At 41.7% G+C, this 17954-nt stretch overlaps 1 protein-coding gene across 1 annotated transcript in view; it reads left to right on the top strand.

Annotated features, from left to right (window-relative positions):
• Nucleotides 1-8198, top strand: part of GAK (cyclin G associated kinase) — a 67112-nt gene extending 58914 nt beyond the window's left edge. Inside the window, exons 27-28 of the mRNA XM_066568886.1 lie at nt 862-1038; nt 2637-8198. Coding sequence (XP_066424983.1) covers nt 862-1038; nt 2637-2738 — 279 coding nt within the window. The 3' untranslated portion in view covers nt 2739-8198. The remainder of the gene's footprint in view (nt 1-861; nt 1039-2636) is intronic.
• Nucleotides 8199-17954: the final 9756 nt, after the last annotated feature.

Below are 17954 nucleotides of genomic sequence, written 5' to 3'. Positions count from 1 at the left end.
TACCTTCATTTTCTGATTAACAAGTGCTGCTGCTGTCCTAAGAAATTACTAGAAGGTGCAGTTCCAGAGACAGAATGTATAACTAGTCTGGAATATGTTCCTTGTTATTCACATTTTTTTGACGCGTTAGTCATTGATAACTTCACATCTTAGTACACTTCCAGATTTTTAGTCTTCATGGTGCTTCAGAAAAGTTTGTAAATCTGCTTTGAAGGAATTCTGAAATTTGTTTTCACAAAGTGTCCTTTCTGAAGAGAGAGTGCATGGGTACATTTTAACAGAAATCACACAAATGGAAATAAGTACAGATATTTAGTTACCATTCTCACTGGTGATAACACTGTATCCCTATGTTATGGCTTGAATATTTCTGTTAAAGTCTGAGCAACATTACTTCAGTTGACTTTGGGGACATCTCAAAGAGGACTTTTGTCTGTGCACTTCTGCAGGTTGCTTAAGTAAATGTGAATTATTTCTAGACACTATCTTTTGTACAAAGCTTGTACAATGGAAGTTTTAAAATATATTTACGCTTTTGTACAAATCAAATAATAATTTGTCTGTGGGCCCTGACAGGGATAAGATTAATATAATACCTAATTGTAACAGATGTTTTTAACCATTTCTCTTGCAATGACTGAATTTCTGCAGTAAACTAGTAACAATGAGCTATTCTCCAGTGATAGATGTAAAGTATCCCTTTCTGAGTGGCTAAGGCAGTTGAATTTGGGGAGTGAGTGCAGTAGGACAACTGCACTTGAATCATGATTATATGGTATTGCAGAGAGTGAAGATTATGTCTCTAGAGGCTGAGAATACTTACAGTGCTGCATTCAGTTCTATGTATTCTGATTTTCCCAGATTCTTGAATGGATTGAAGGAAAGGAGAGAAACATCAGAGCATTAATATCCACTCTACATACAGTGCTTTGGGAAGGGGAAAATAAGTGGAAACCAGTCAGCATGGCAGATTTAGTAACTCCTGAACAAGTAAAGAAGTACTACAGGAAAGCAGTGCTTGTGGTTCATCCTGATAAGGTGAGTGTTTTCCTCTGATCTTCTTTATTATAGGAGGAATACAAACTGCTTTTACCGTACCATACAGGTTACTGGCAAATGCATTGCTTCACAATCAGCACCCTGGATGTTCTTCACTGTGCTTCCATTGTCTTCTGAATGTGGTGTCCTACTGCACTCAGGTAGTACAGGATTATTCTTGTTGTCCTGACACAGCACAGAATTCAACAGTTAACAAACGAAAGATCCAGTGAGGGCTGTATTGAGCACCAGAGGGTTCTGACTGACAGATGGCAGATTTAATGCTGATTAGTGGAATCTGTTTCATTTCTGTGAGCTGGTACTTCAAGTCTTTTAGAACTTGAAGTACCAGCTCACAGAAATGAAACAGATTCCATCTATGGAGACTCAGAGGCTGCCACAGCAAGACTGGTAGGAAAAACCTGCTGAACCATTTACTAAACCATTTACTAAACCATTTTTACTAAAAAAAGAAAACTTAGTAGAATAAACAAGTTATCAAATGAAAAATATGTAATGAGTATTACATTGCATCTGTCTTTTTAAAAATACTTAATGCATCCCAATGTATCAAGGTAGCTTCTTGTTCTGAGCTCTTGTATTAGATAGAAAGAGAAGCACTGGATATACCTGGTTTGAATTTTCAGGTTTGCATTCTCTGGTGGTTTAGTGAGCAAGTCTAAATCCTATGTTGTCTTGTGTCAATAACAAACATGACAGTTTTTGGTTTTTTGGTTCCCCCTCTCCTTCAGAGTTTTTGGGTATGTGACTTCTTCCACCTTTGTGGTGGTTTTTTAGGTGTTATCTGTAAGGCCCTTAATGCATCAGTGTCAGAACACATCTCTGTTTAAGGCATATTTGTCTTCCTTGTTCTTTTATTTTACCACTTACCTGTTACGTGTTGATAAAGTACTGCAGGTGCCAAAAGCTAAGCAGCAGGAGAAGGGGAAGAATACTGGAAGGGGCTCTGGGGCTTCTCTTTTTTATTGGAGAGAACCATCTTTTGGGACTGGATGTTTATTAACCGCAAGGGTTGGATTGTGTTGGCCCAGAGTCAGGGCAGCTGTGAAATGGGCAGGGAATCAGGAGTATCCTTGAGTATGGAAGCAAACACACAGGAAGAGCTATGCCAGTCATGCTGAGTCTTAGTGCCATTCACAACCAGCAACAGATTTTTCTCCAGGGAATTTCATTCAAAAGAAGTTGTCTTAAAGAGGATGCAGATTTTATCCCTGTAGACTACTGCAAGATCTTTCAGGAAGCAATTCCAAAAATGACTTAATTTTATAAGAAAATAATAGTATGTGAAACTATTTATGAAAAGAACAGCTTTGAAAATTGTTTTTAGCTACATTTTAATTACTTATGAATTGAACTGAGAGCTTGAAAGTAACATAAGGAAACCAAGGATTTGGATTCATTTAAAAAATACTCATGGCAAGCTTTGGATAAGGTTGGAGAGAGTTCTCTGTAAAATTATATTCACAGAGCAGTCTGTAGCTGCTGAATAAGACAGCAAATATAAAAGGGATGGGATCTTTTTTAAAGACCTAATTTCTAATGCTTTTATGCTTATGGTGCATTCTCTTTGTTTCCAGGCCACAGGACAACCCTACGAGCAATATGCCAAAATGATCTTCATGGAATTGAATGATGCATGGTCAGAGTTTGAAAACCAGGGATCAAAGTCCCTTTTCTGAAACTTCACCTTTCACAGAACTGCTTCCAGGAACTGGAGCTGATCATTGTTATGACTTTATTGCGCCTGAGATTTATGAAGCGCTTTTCCACAATTTCAGCACAGTTTCTAGTTATGCACTTAAATGTGGGGATGTATTTTGTAAGATGTAGAGTACAAAGCATTACATAGATGCATTAAGAAAAAAGCTGCTGAAGAAATCACAGTCTGCTGAAGAAATCACAGGGAGTAAAGGTTTCTCTTCAGTTTTGTATAAGAAAAATAGAATTTGAATGAAGCTAAGTAATATGTGATAGGCTAGTATTAGTTATAAATCATTCCAACTTAAATGATCTTTGCTGTACCTCTACTGTCCCAAATTTGTCTGTTACTTTGAGTAGTTTTGTGATTCAATTTTGATATTTGGTGCCTGTTGCCTTCTTCAAAGTGCTTTAGTTAGCAGCAGTGAATTTGCTTGGCTTATCTCAAACCTAAGGGTGTATATTTTTTTCTGTATTTTATATAATCAATCTGATAATCATTCTGTAAATAATGTTTTCTGGTAATATCTGTGTTCTTTACAATAGAGTAACAGTTGTTTAGCCAAAAAGACAGCACATGTGAGAAAGTCAGACAGGGTTGTTCTTGATTTTTTTTTTCTTTTCACTTTTTTTTTTCTTTTTTTTTAATATATCATGAATCTAAAAAGAAATTTTGACTCTGAGGTCTGCATGTTCCTGCTGTTTTGTTTATTTATTGCAGTAGTCTGACCTGTGCTTATTTTCCTAGTTCTTTAAATGGTGTCTTTTGTTTCTGAATTCAGTGGAATGTTCCTTTCATTGCACTTCAAATACTCTGACAGAAATAATTTTACTCTGAAACTTGAAGCGTGAACACAAACCTTTTACTGTACTTTGATTTGTCTGAGTATTAAATCACTCATTATCATCCGGTGAGCATTTAAAGTGCTTTAACAAACATTTTGTTGCATGTTTGAACTTGTGTATTTTTGAGATACCCATGGCATCAGTGCATGTGAAAACATGGTGTGTCTTGGTATACTGTTGATTTTCTGCTCACCTATTTCCATGCACTTCTTAGTGCAAGGTGAGTAGAGACACAGCTTGGTAACAAAACTTACCATGTTTTCTCATTCCCTGTTCAGAAGGCACTTTTTCACTAGTGCTGGGGTGGATGATGAAAACAACCAATGACTGTTATACTCTGTGTAATAACAAAATGCAGTTTTCATATCAAGTTTGAAAATGTTGAAAATTAGCTATTAAATCTTCAGCAGCAGTCTCCTGAAACTGGACAGTTGGGCATTCAAGGGGATATTTTGATCACTTGCCTTTTTATACGTTTTGCATGCTTAACTGAGAGGGAAGCCGTATTATTAGCAGAGGTAACTGTTCAGCTGAGCAACATCTGAACAGGAAACATGAGATTCTAATGCCACCTGAAAGGTGCATTGGATGAGATTTTCCACTGCTGCACCAGCCCAAGAGCTGGTGGGTTAGAGACTGCTGAACACTTGAAATGTCTAGTCTCTAACTCTGATATAACACAGTTACTTATTAACCTCTGATCAAAGGTTTTGTTTGTATATATTTGCATATATATTAAGCTGCTGTGATTTTTTTTTTAAGGTGAAGCTAAGATCAGTTATGAATCAGGAAGGTTATATATTATTCATAGCTGCTGTTGTATTTCAGTTACTGCTTTGAAGCAGTCTTAAATCTCAGTAGATTTCTTTATAGATGTATGTAACTTGCTGTCTGACTTAAAGTAAGAGTTAATCTTTTTTCCTTCAGATACTTCATTAATTCCTTGTGTATGTGTTCTGCAACCATGGAAATTAAAGGCTTCTGCTGGTAGGATAGGTTTGTGGGAGACCTTTTTACAGTTCTAGGGCAAATGTTATCTAGGAATAGGTTTCAAAAGACAAACACAGATATATAATGACTTTGACTGTAGTGCTATATACAATTGAGAGATAGAGCATTTCTAAGGGGGCTGCTTAGAATAAGGAAGGACTGCTTTAAAAACCCATGTTCATTCAGCATGTATAGGCAACTTAATTTTAAGGCAAACATTTTTAATTGCTCTTTTCTTGAAATATGTGTTTAAAAATTAAAACATGAAAGTTGGGAGGAAAATATCTTCCTCTGCTTTTTGTATTTGGTAGCATTTTCTGGATGATGTCTACATTACGCTTTTTAAAATTTCTCTACTCTTGCTTGCAAAATTTTCTTGGAACATCAGAGAAGAACCTTAGATGTGATTTTAAGTTAGCAGGGAAAACATGAGTGCAAGTATTTTACCTGGAACTGAAGATCTCTTGAAATTAGCTCTCTCTTTTAAAAATTACGGAAATTCAAGAAGTTTGGCTATGGATTCTTCCAAGAGCCATTACATAGTTACTGAAACTTCAGTCAGGTTGACAGAGCTGCTCAGCTTATTTTATGGCTTAGTCAGCTCTAGTTCTGTGGGGGAACTGGCTGATTTATCTGCCCTGCTCCTTTCTACATAATTCAATTTTGCTGCTAAGAATCTGGGAGAAGCTTGGTTTGGGAAACTGATAAATCTTGACAATGAAACTATTTTGGATGGGATGTTTCGATTTTGGTTTTATTTTTTGTAATTGTGCCATTTCTCTGTGTTACATACAAGAATGTGCAAACAGTGGGGATTTCATTAAGATTCTGTAAGCAAACTGTAATTTGGAAATTAAAAAAAGTTCAAGTGGTGAATATGAACATAATAAATGGAAGTTTTGTTTTCTGTGCAACACAAAGCAGCATGAGGACCACCTAAGGTGTTTCTTAGTGTAAGGCATATATATTAAGTACAAGAACCTGGGAAGAGGGAAGTTAAAGTATATTTCATATAAATATTATTGAGTATTAATGTTGCTTTTGTAGGAGATGGTAATTTGGAAGAAAAAAGTCCAGCAGTTCTATGAATTCATCTTAAAACAGTAATAAAGAATGGTAGACAATCTGGGAATTAGGGGTTTTCAACCTTATGATTTGTACTTGGTCTTTAATTGTCTGTCTGCTGTATGAGCTAGGAGTGCACTCAAATGAGAACACACATATTTCACTGTAGTTGTATTCTTAGTGTCCACAAATTGAAAAGCTTTTATAGAGCAGGCTTCAGAAAAAAATGATTAATCAGAGATTTAGCTGGATTCTCTCTTTGCTTAAAATCTTTATTTTCCATTCATGTTAATTGTTCATTGCACAGTTAAGTTTTGAAGTGTTGAAGCCACAACCTGAAAGCTGAACTTTGTATCTGCTTCTGCTGCCTGTGAAGCTTGAAGGTGAGGTCACCAGGTGTTACCTGCACGTTGATACTCTGCACACATGCATGTGCTCCAAGGATATGCTTGAGGCACTTGAGGTTCTCTTATGAAGCATCTCCTTGACTCTTGCAGCAAGTCATGGTGCCTGCTGCCCTGTGTTGGTTGTTTCTCTGTCTGGTAACAACACCTGACTAATGTCATATATTGTTTGCAGCCTACCAGGGCTCACTTTACAAAACTAAGTATGCTGAGATGGTTAGTGCAAGAAAAAGAAAACAGCACAAAATAGATTGAAGGAAGAGTAGAGAAAAACACCAGGGCTCTAAAGTACATCTGAAATTCTGAAATATTGTTTTCTAATTCTCTCTCCACTGACATATTGCTACCTACCTCTGCAACAGAGTAGGTGTAGACTAGTAGAGAGAACCTAGTTTGCAGCCTCCTTTCCATCCCTTTTAGAAGACTGCTGACTGACTGTAACAAGTTGGAGTACCAAATCCTTAGCTTCCCCCCAAGCCCCTGCAAAGTTTATATAAAGCAGATTTTAAAAATGTTCGGGCAGATTTCCACTAGTTTTTTTTTAATTACAAATTACTTGTGTTACATTGCTGTTGGATCTGGAGTCCAGCAAAATAACTTTTAAAACAGAGATCTATGAAGGAGAATTGGTGTTAAGAGTGTGTGGCTGGAGTCTGCCTAATAGAAGCAAGTGATGTATTTTAACTGGAGGAAATCAGTTGGTGTCTTCAACCTCAGGCTTGCCTTTTTGGTGTTTCCTTGTGCTGTCGGAGTTCCTTAGAAGCAGCAAAGAGTGTTCGTGGTTAGTTAGACATAAAGCCTGGAAGGAAAAGATCCTCAGCATTGTTAGTTGGGTCAAGTTCTGCTATTTTGCTAATCAGTGGTAGCTTCTTCAGCAAGTACAGAACAGAAAACCTCCAAAAGTGAAGTACATTTTCTGATGAAGTACATTTTCTTGGAACAGTGGCAGAGTCCTTGGTGTTGTACTTGTGAAGGTAATTAGTGCTCATGAAAAATGCCTCGTTTACCTCCATGTTCTTGGTAGTTCTGGACAATTCATCCCATTTTGTCTTGCCAAGCACAGAGCAACAGTTAGTTTGTGAAAGCTGTATGCACAAGGTCAATTTTTTGCACAAACCAAAGCAAAGGAGTTTGAGCATGACAGAAATCTCATCAGGCCTTTGGGGCTGCTGAGTTCTGTGCACCATTCCACTTCCCGAGGCCAGGCTGCAGTTTTCCCAGCAGTGGCAGTGTGTTTGCATACTTGCTGGCCTCTGCACTCACTGCTGCTCACAGAAGTGTTTTCAGGAATAACATAAATGTGGAAACCTTGTTGCTTCTTAGCTGTGTCCTTAATTGTCTAACAATTGCAATGTAACGGCTGCTTTGTAAATAAGTTCAAATTAATCTTGTATGACTCAGTTGATATTTTCTGTCAAGAACTTGCAGGTGATTGACCTGCGAAAGCTGTAAAAGGAACATATCATTTCCCACCCTTTGAGTCTGTCCCTGGTGCAGAGCAGCTCTCGCACCCAGAAGCTCAATAATGAGGAGCTGAGCTCTGGTTCTGAACTTGATGAATCTTGCAATGCTTTCTTACTCTCTCTTTGGGTGAGCTTATTGTGGACTGCAGCTTAGACTGCATTAAGCTTCCAATATATGCTCCAAAAATATGAATTCAGTACTTTTTATGAAGGATAGGTGTTGTCATAGAAGCTTTTATTACCAAAAGGGGATTAAGAGGCATCGTGGGAACTCCTAAAACTCTAGTGGAATGTACTGTATATTTGCAATGTAGATTTCTAGAAGTGATTGTCATCTCTCATAAGGTCTTGGCTTGCTCTGAGGTCCTTGTTGTATCTACCTGTAGTTGTGATTGTACTTTCAATACCTGTGTTTTTTTCTGATTTGGAGTGTGTGGAAGGACAGAACAGACACTCAGTTCCTGGTTTTGCCATCTTTCAGGAAATGCAATGTACTGTGTAATTTTGCTACTAGTGAAATGAAACTTATACCTGTATGTATATAAGGTAAAATAGTCAAATTAAGCCTTGTTTAAAAGTAGATTTAATGTTTAGTACAATGTCCTTGAACAGAATATTTTGCTTTGAAATGTATTACAATTTAACCAGTGATCAATTAAAACAAACAAAATAACTTTGTCTATTTCCTTCTTCACCAAGAGAGAAACGGCCTGAACACCTGAAGTATTTCCACTGTGTCTTCCAGAACAGTATGCAAATCTTAGAGAAGTGGTTCTCGTTGTGTTCAGGTTGACTGAACGTGTTAGGAGCTGAGTGGCTCTTGAGAAGTGTCTCTTCTGTTGGAGAGGGTTGCTGCGCTGTGCCTGGGGTTTGGCAGCTGCATTTTCCAAATGCAGTGTTGCGATGAGTGGGTTCTTGCACAGGAGCTGCTGCAGTGCTTTTCCATTGCCCAAGGGAAGCTCTGGCCTAAGTGTGTAGCAGTGATCAAAAGGGAAGAGAACAGGAGCACATGGACTGAGGCAGGAGAGGGGAATATGAGCAGCCTGTAGTGATGGTGGGGGGACACATCTGGTAATGAAGAACTGCAGATGGCAGGAATCTTAGGGAATGTGGCATGGCAAAGGGTGAGCTTCTGCTAGGAGCATACTGACAAGGTGCCCAGAAGCATCTTGACTCTACTCTGCAACAAGAATGGGCCAGCAGGATCTTTCATAGGTGGGAACAAGCCACTTGGTGACATTGAGAAAGTTTCTTTAAAAGTTAAAACCATAAAAGTATAGGAATACCATTGGTGCTCCCCAAGGAGAAGGGTAAACTCTTAGGCAGAGGCCATTGCTACTGGATAATGTTTTTCATATTCTGCTTACTACTTTGAATAATCTCTTGTGTTTACAAGAATTTATGATAGATTACTCAGTGCCAAGATGCTTAAAGACCTTTCTCCTTGTATCACATACAAAACATGCTAGAACTTCTGCTGCTAATCAGTTTATTCCGAACATGCAAAGTTGCTGAAAAATGTATTGATACTTACTTCTGGCCCTTCACCTCTGCAGCAAAGGAGGACAATGTTAGTCAAGTGCATCTTTCTATGCCGTATGCAAGGCTTCTGGCCACTCTGATGTGAGTTTAGAAAGACTTGAGTTGGGAGAACACAGCAAACAGAAATCCTGAAGAGTCAACCTACCAAGCATCAGTAATTACACCAGGTAAGCAGAATGCATTACAAAGAGTTAGCAGGGCCATAAATTCAAAATCAAGCAAAGCACACAAAACAAAGTGAATGAGGATTAAAAGAAGGCAGCAGAAACGCTCTGTGTACTGCAGTGTGCAGAGCAGCCTGTAGCAATCAAAGCCTTCCAAGCCTGCAATTGTAGACACCTGACCTGGTTACTGTAATGCTGGAGAGGATATGGTTTGCCCTGCCTCAGCACTGCCTCTCTTATGAGGTAAGAGAAAGACTTCTGGTAGATTTTTGGGCAAAAACACTGAAAATGGGAAAATTAAGCATGTAGGTAGGTGAAGACTTGATCTAGAAGGATCCCTTCTAGTACAAACTTACAAGGAACTCCTCATCCTTAATTATTAAAGCTGCTGGCTGTTCTCCTGGTGTGGCTTCAGCTCCTAGTCAAAGCTCTGGACATACACACAAAATAATGGCTGTGAAATTTTCTGGGATAAAATGGTGCTGGCAGACCCAGCCATTATTAACTGGTGAACTGCAATGCTTGTTTCTTTGTGCATGGCTCTGGTGAGGAGCAGGACAGCACAACTGCAGGAGATGGGATTGTCAGTGCACTGCAGCCCTGACCGCATGCAACGTGTCCAGCATGCTTCTAACGTGCCAGAAGAAATGTGAAGAAAGCTCATCCAGCTTGCTCAGGAAGCTGATTTAAAGTACAAGCCTTGGTTTGCATAGCAGGGATGTTGCTGTGTGTGCTGTGAATCACTGAGTGTTCCATAAGGGTTGAGTTTGGTACTCCTGCTGGGTCTGCTCCTCTCCTGATCCCTGCTAGCCTAGTACTGTCCGTCTCATTATGAAATTCCAAAATACTGATGACAGCATTCCTAGAAGCTGTTAGAGAAAGAACAACACTTCTCTCTTGCTGACAGCTCCAAGATTTCATCTTTCTGGAGTTTCTAAAGCAATGGATTCACTAGACTTCATGTGGAAACTGGCTTCCAGCAAAGCAGAGCCAGAAACTGTTCTATAACTAGAAACCAGACCTGCAGCAGTTAGCTCTCCCTTTCTTGCTGCACACCTGCTCCATCCACATCCTAGTGGTGGCTCACCGTAGAGGCAGATGAGGTGCCAGGTTCTGTTCTAGGGATGTATGAACCACAAGAACTGGACTCCTACATGTTTTTTCAATGGATTGAATTAAGGCTGTTGAACCCAGTGTATATTCTATCTCATTTCACACTGAGATATTTTTATATACTGTGGCTAAATTTGCCTTTCATGCCTTTACTGACTCATCATGGAACCAGGGATGAATGCAGAGTTTTTTTAATTTTCATTTTATTACCAATATTTGGGGTTTTTTCTCAGCTATCTTCACTATGGGAGCTGCCCTCCCTTTTTCTCCCCTCACTCACTTCTCCTCACTAGGCTTTTCTGCTGCTCCTACCACCATGAGCCTAACATCTATTAGACCTGGAAACTCCTCACCTGCTTCCGTGCACACACTGCAGCTGCTTCCCCACACGTGCAAGGTATGAGCCTCTGTCAGATCTCTATTTCTTTTTCCATGTGTGGGACTTCATGAAGACCACATCTCCTGTGGAGGGTTGAACTGCAATTGTTTACCATCTCCAGATATATAAAAGAATGTTTGTGGGTTTCCTATAAAATCTTTCCAGGAACTAATGCAAGGGGGAGAGGCAGAAGGGACATAATTCTCTGCCAGGTACCCCCTTGTGGTGGGTGGCAACTGCATTGCTCCCCTGAGTAAAATGCACCTGGTTTCATGTGGAATTATTTATCACCAGTAATCATGTTTCTTTATTTTGATTGCCATCTGCTGGCAGAAGGATGTGTTCATCACCATTTCACACTTGTGCCACATAGAGGTTTTTTTCATACTAAGCATTTTGAATGTGTTTGTGTAGTTTGTGCATATTGCAATGAAGAGCTGCTTTTGGATGTCTGAATTCACAGGCTGACAATGCCGGAGGCAGAGCTCGCAACCTATGAGAGCAGGTGCTCCACTAAGTGGACAGAAGCAAGTAATCTATGCTGGAGGATGAGGAAGAGGAGATATGCACCACAGGAGTCTTGGAACTTCAGGTGGGGATGGACACAGAGACTGGAAACAGCGTAGGAGAGCAAGGGGCTGGGCAGTCAGCATCCAGGTAGATCCCAGGGCTGTGCCCTGCATGTGCTCAGCCTCTGGTGAGGAGGTGTAACCTCAGCACAGACACACAGTATTTAGAGTGCAGGTACTCAGACAGCTGCAGTGGGAGGAAGAAACCCAAAGATTCCAGACAGTGCAAACAGCTGTACTGTCCTAACACCTGATCTGAGTACAGGAGGCTGTAAAATGAGGCTCTGACGGTTCAACCCAGGCTGCTTCACCCGTGGGGAGGTTGTTGAGGTGACTGGGTGTGAGGTTACCAGGTGACTGCAAAGGGCACCTGCCTGCATGGCCCAGCACTAGACCAGGGTTAGCACCCTTAACAACCGCTCTCATAGAAAGGCCCATCTCTCACCAGTGTTCCTGTGCCCCACCATGAATGCCACAAAATTCATCTGGTCAGCATCTTGAATACTCAAACTCAGCTCCTGAATCAAGTTCTGTCCTGGAATGTTTCCTGTCTGAAAAAAAATGTCCACAGGTTCAAAGGAAAATTTACATGCATTTATTAATCCCTGCGCAGGATGGTATAAAACTCAGCCCAAATGACAACAATTCAATAGGATTTAATACCAACAAGACCTCAAAAGCAAAGTTTGAGTTTTACCTGGATGAATGACTGGAAACTGCATCTTTAATATGATCAAGCACCTTGTGTAAGGTAAATAAAATCAGATGACTTTCAACTTTTAATTCCATTGCTGTGAAGTGTAATGTATCTGCTTCAAATGAGAAAATATAAATGCTGTTCTTTAATTTCAGTGCTATGCAAATAGTATTATAAGATTACTCCAGATGCTGGAAGATCAGAATCTGCTGAATTTTTCAGCAGATCTTTAGCACAGACTGGAATTCCTGTTGCTGTGACCCATGGTGGCATTTAATACTTCATATCCTTTTCCACAGACAGACAGAAATTCAAATACATTTCCCAAAGACATATTTCCTGGCAGTGTTTGCAGTTTCTGCAGAAGCATCCACAGAAGGAGATGTTAGAAGACCATGCTCTTATCCAGAATTGTGAAATGCAGCTCCAATTCTGCAGAGCAGGGGTGTACCTCTGTATTCCCTAACAGGAAAAAGGCTGCATCAGTTTTCATGTCCACCACTGGACAATGCACAGGAGAAGGCACAGACCTGCCTTCTGTGCCAGCTTTGTCCTCTAGACCCACCCCTGCATTTTCTTCCAGGAAGTCACTCAAGTTCAAGGTAAAGAAAATCAAGCAAGTTTTCCTTACCTTTTGAGTTTTCCCTCTATATTGCTCTCCTGGGATGCCACCTGTAGGACTGAGTCCATCTCTGTAGCCCTCAGCATAAGGATATGGACCTGTGGGAGTGAGTTCCAAGGAGGCCACAGAGATGATCAGAGGGCTGAAGCAGCTCTCCTTTGAAGAGCTGGGATTGTTCAGCATGAAAAGAGAAGGCTCTGAGGTGACCTCATAGTGGTCTTCCAGCACCTAAAGGGGGCTTATAAAAAGGAGGAAAAGAGGCTTGTGGAAAGAGCATATAGTGACAGGACAAGGAACAGGAATTTTCTTGGAGCTGAAGAACCTGGACATATCCTGGCTTTATCTTGGGCACAGCATTGCTCCTGAGCTGGCTTCTCCAACATAAGGAAAAGAGCAAAAATTTTGTCCTAAAAGTACAATGCTCTGTTTATAGCACTGGTTACTTCATCAATATCTTGCCTTATCCCTTCCTGTACATTGTTCATGGGCATTTCACAGCATTTTCCTGGAAAATGTTTTGTGGATAATGGTTGCTATTTTTCTTCTTGTTCTTGGGTATTTTTATGGAGACCTTTGTATATATCAACCTTGCACATACTGGTAAGTTATACATTCTGGTCTGCTCTGGGTCCAGAGGGTTAATTATACCATGATTATTCAGGTCTGTTTTTCCTCTATATAAGGCACAATTTCTTAGGAAGGAAGAACAACACAATTAGCACAAGCTAAACAAAACTTACACTAAAAGGCATTTGAGGCAATATCTCAAAAAAAAAAGCTCTAAGCCACAGGACAAGAGCAGGCACCGACCATCAGACAATTTTGGTGTTGCAGCTAAGACAAGCTAGGCAAAAAGTTGCTAAGGTAAATTGCAAGTGATGTATCTTAACATGCATTTTGCACTGATGGCCAAAATCAAGCAAAGATAGATTTAAGGCCTGACAACTTGAGGTCTAGTAAAGCAATGTTTTGAAGCTCAAGATCTGCTGTTAGTGTGGCTGAACTACAAGGTTACAATTTCTAGGTGAGAAAAGGCAAATCCAAGGCCTCTTTGATATGAAAGGTATGAAATGTCAGAAATCCTGTTTTCAGTGATTTGTTCGTGGAGAGCAAACATATGCTTTATTCTGTAAGGAATTTCCAAGAGTTACGAGGAGTTAAGTCCTTGAAACAACCTATGGTACTGTGGACTTTGCAATGGGAGGTCAGTACTTCTGATAACTTAGGCAGCTTCTAAAAAATCCAAGGTTTTTAGATTCTAGTGCCTTTAGTAAGGGTGCTACGGCCTATGTATTTCATATTTCCTGATATTTGACTGTGTCTGAAATAATGTTTGCCCTCGTTTTACACATCCAGTTATCGATGCTAAAGCAATTTATTTTTGGAGAAGTAAGCATGAACAAGAAAGCAGCCTGGCACTCTAGGCAAATATGTGCTGAGGCAGAGCTTTGTTTTCAGGTATGCGTCTTTTGCAGAATTATCTGCTTACCTATCTCTGCAACTCCAATGTCAGAGTAATCTGAAATAGTGCTGATTTATCTATTTTCCTCACTATGGAATTGTTTGAATTCTGAAGGCATTCCCCTGGCATTAAGTACTGCTGCAGTCATGCCTCCACTTATCTCCTTAGCTTTAACTCAGGTTTCCACAGCAGTGACTGACCAGTGCTGTGGGATCCCTGGTTTGGGCAGATGTGTCTCTGGGGACATGTGGACACCGTGTTACTGGTGCCACCTGGGCTGTGCTCCCAAGCCAGGCCCAGGAGTGGGTCTACATGAGGCCACAAGCCTTCATGGAGGACAAAGAGGATTTCTGTGGCATTAGCAAAGTGCAGCCTTCCCAGCAGGAGAGTTTAGTAAGAAAATTATGCTTTCCATTTCTGCTTCTTGCTAAAGGGCAGAATAAATATTGATGTGCTAGTAAGGTCCAGCTGAGCTGTCTGAATAATCCTCTAATAAATTGTACAATAAAGAAGTGAATTCAGTAGGAGATCGGCTGTTTACACTGATGTGTAATTGATCTCCAGCAAATAACACATGCAGTTAGAATCTTTCTTGCTTTTAATATGGACATTTCAGCCCTGGGGACATGGAGGATGAGATGGCACAAGCCATTCCCTGCTCCTCGACTTGTAATATCATAGTTTGCAAAGCCACCAGGAGCAGGAGCAGTGGGAGCCACTGCTGGCCAGTTGAACCCTGAGGCTCTGCATGGGCAGCATGCAGCTACACAGGCCAGGGACTGATGTCTGGCAGAAATACCTCACTAGGCAGAACTGGTTCTGCTCCTGCTGCTGCAGCCTCAACACCAGGAGCTGACAAGGGAGCTGGCTCTGCATTGCTGCAGGGGAACTGTGTGCAGGAGCTTCATCCAGGGCTAACAGAGGCTGCTGAAGGAAGAAGGGCAGCTCTGGGGTTCTGGATACCTGCTGTGGTCTTGGACCTCTGACTTCAGAGCAAACTTTTTGAAAACAAGGCACACGATAGCTGGGAATGTGCACACTGCTTCCTCAGGGATCCTGAAAGAGATCCACCCTCCCTTATGTGGCCTAGACCCCTGGAAGTCAGTCTTTGAATGGTTATTCTTTTGGCTCCAGGGCTATCATATCCTGGGTTTTCTGGAAAGCTTCATACAGTGTCTGTGGTGTTGTGAGCCTGAAGCATTGGAACAGCTGACCATGAAAACGGAGGTCTAAGAGTCCAGCATCAGAAAGGGTATCTGTCCTTCTGCAGGGACTGGTGTCATGCTAACCCTTTTGTACCATGGGACAATGAACTGAATAAAAGGAACTGGGTGCCTTCAACCAGCCCTCTATGCTCTCCCGCTGTTTCCCCCTGATATACCTCATGCTTGGCCAGGAGGCAGAGGTACCTGCCTGTCCTGTCCTGGACAGGAAATCCTGTCCAAATGTCTTGGAGAGGCCTGCCCCCGCTCTTCTTCCTGTCACAGCAGCTACAAGGCAAGGGACACAATGTTCTCCTTACAGTCCAAAGTTGCACTTCTCAAGTCTTCTACACACCTTCTGCAACAGACCCACCTCTGTGTCACATAACAGCACAAGAGGCTCTGCTTCTCACCCTGTTTTTTCCTTGGTACCACAGAGGGATAGGCACTTCCCACATGCTTCCCTCCTACTGCCTAGCCTGTGACAGCCATGCTGATCTGCAGGGCACCACACCTTTTACAGCTTCTCACCCTCTGCTGAGGAGCTGCCCTGGCGCTGGGTTTTGGCCGCAGGATTTGTGCCTAGCAGTGAGCACTGCTTGTGCTTTGGCCCCAGGACGGGTTTTACGTGCGTCCTTCGGAGTCCTGGAGCGTGTCTGTGTGAAAGGCTTGTTGGGCTGCAAGCGATGCCGAGCCCGGGTCGCTGCCCGCTGTCAGGGGAGGCGGTGACAGCACCCCCGTCCTGCCATCGCACAGCGCGGCGGTCTGCCTCCTCCAGAGGGCACAGCCCCAGCCTGCCGGCGAGCAGAAAGAAGCCTTGGGGATGCAGAGCACGTCGCCATACGCATGGCCAGTTTCAGTGCTAGGAAGGCTTTATTTAGAGCCTGTGAAATGAGATAAGCCAGACAGCGTTGTGTTGGTATCAGTAGACAAAAGAACTGAAAGTAAGGGCTCTGCATAACACCACCAACAAAAAAAAAGATGTATCGAGTCTGATGTTAGATGATTCATAAAATAATTAGCGTTTCCAAGTGTGTCCTAATTTCAGACAAAAATGAAAATACAACAAGATGAGCAGAAAATGATGGGTTATGCTTTTAGAACAAGGCACTTTAATTGAGCCAGATGGGCCCAGATGTTTCCTCACACTCTGACTGAAATGATCACCTATTCAGAGAGATATGTTGTGGGAGAAACTGTAACAAAGATGCAAGAGGAAATTTTCCACAAGCAGTGAATACATTAAGGAGACTTGAGGCGGCTCTTACTGCACTAGTGAGGCTAATTGTGTATGAAAATAGGAACATTTCATACTGACTTAAAGAGGCGCGTGCTGCTGCTAACGCTTCAGCTTGTATTTTGATCCAAGAAAGACTTAATAATCACTCTCCTCTCTCATCAACTAGTTCTGATTCCAGGTCTCCTTTTGGTCATCTGCTCTTTCTGTTCCTGGTTAATGCAAGTTAATCTCCCCTCTCTGTGCTTCAGCTTTCCTGATAACAGTGATAACATTGGTAACAGTGGCTGCTTGTCTTCAAACCTGCTTTTAGAATATCAGTTTGAAGTTACACCCGTGAGAAATGGTTTTATATAGTTGCAACATTGACATAATCAACCTAACCAGAGATCTCTAAAGAGTGTCTCACACTGTGAAGGCCTCCCTTCTTCCCTGCAGATGCATTTGAAACTGCCAAGGGATTCTGTGTTTGTGGGGAGGTGTAAAGCATGTGTGCACTTATGCAGATGTGCCCACACAAGAAAATGGAAATTTAAGATGATAAAACTAGGAGACTATTTGGTATTAGGAAGATATTGAGGCCATCAGGTCTGGAATGGGTCTGGTGATCCTTGTTCTGTCTGTCCCAAGTGCTCCCTTGTTCCCTGCACTCCACCTCACCCTCTTGGCTGCAGTCAGTCACAGTGGTATGAGAGAGTAGGCTTGGTTTATTTTTCTGCTCAGGTTTGCTTTATTTTTTGGCTGTGGTGCTCAGGTGCACAGCTGTGTGGAAGCTGTCCTTGGACAGCCCTGAGTGCATAGCTCAGTATCCTGTAACTTGATCCTCTGCTTTGCTGTCCTTGTCCTTCCCTTTCACAGCTCAATCCCCTCTCAGATAAACAGAACATACAAAAATGACACAACAGGGGGGTGGCTGGGAAAGTGAGGAAACCAAGTTCATCACTGTGAGAGTCTTTAATGGAAAACTCACCAATCTGGGAGCCAAATCCCTTCCTCTAAATACTCTCAGAGTGAGGAAAGGGGGTCTCCCACCTGGCCTAATCTTCAAAGTGCTCCACTGTCAGCCTCTGCACTGGATCTGTGGCTCTTGGAGCCCCACCACATACACAGAAGGAACTGATGGGCCTTGGATGACTTGGGGTAGGGCCTCTGTCTCTTCAGAGACGTTCACTGGGAGCTGTGTACCCCTTCTCCATCAGCTGTATCTTAGTCTAGCTCAGCTGGAAAGGAAGACAGGGTATAATTGTTTAGCATTATGCTAATTAACATTATAGAGCAATGTTTCTCTCTCAGGTGCACCTGACCCAGCTCCTGCACTGTTAGGAACTAGTTTCTGCTCAGGCTGCAGAGCAAAAACCTCCAATGAGATCTAGTGATTCCTTCTCTTCCTTGTATGATGAAAGGGTTAGTCCCAGGGACCTGGGTTTGCTTTACAGCCAAAC

The sequence above is a fragment of the Molothrus aeneus genome, chromosome Z (assembly GCF_037042795.1).
Source record: "Molothrus aeneus isolate 106 chromosome Z, BPBGC_Maene_1.0, whole genome shotgun sequence".
In the NCBI taxonomy this organism is placed as follows: Eukaryota; Metazoa; Chordata; class Aves; order Passeriformes; family Icteridae; genus Molothrus; species Molothrus aeneus.
Note: the sequence above shows the minus strand (reverse complement) of the source record. Positions and strands in the feature narration are given on the sequence as shown.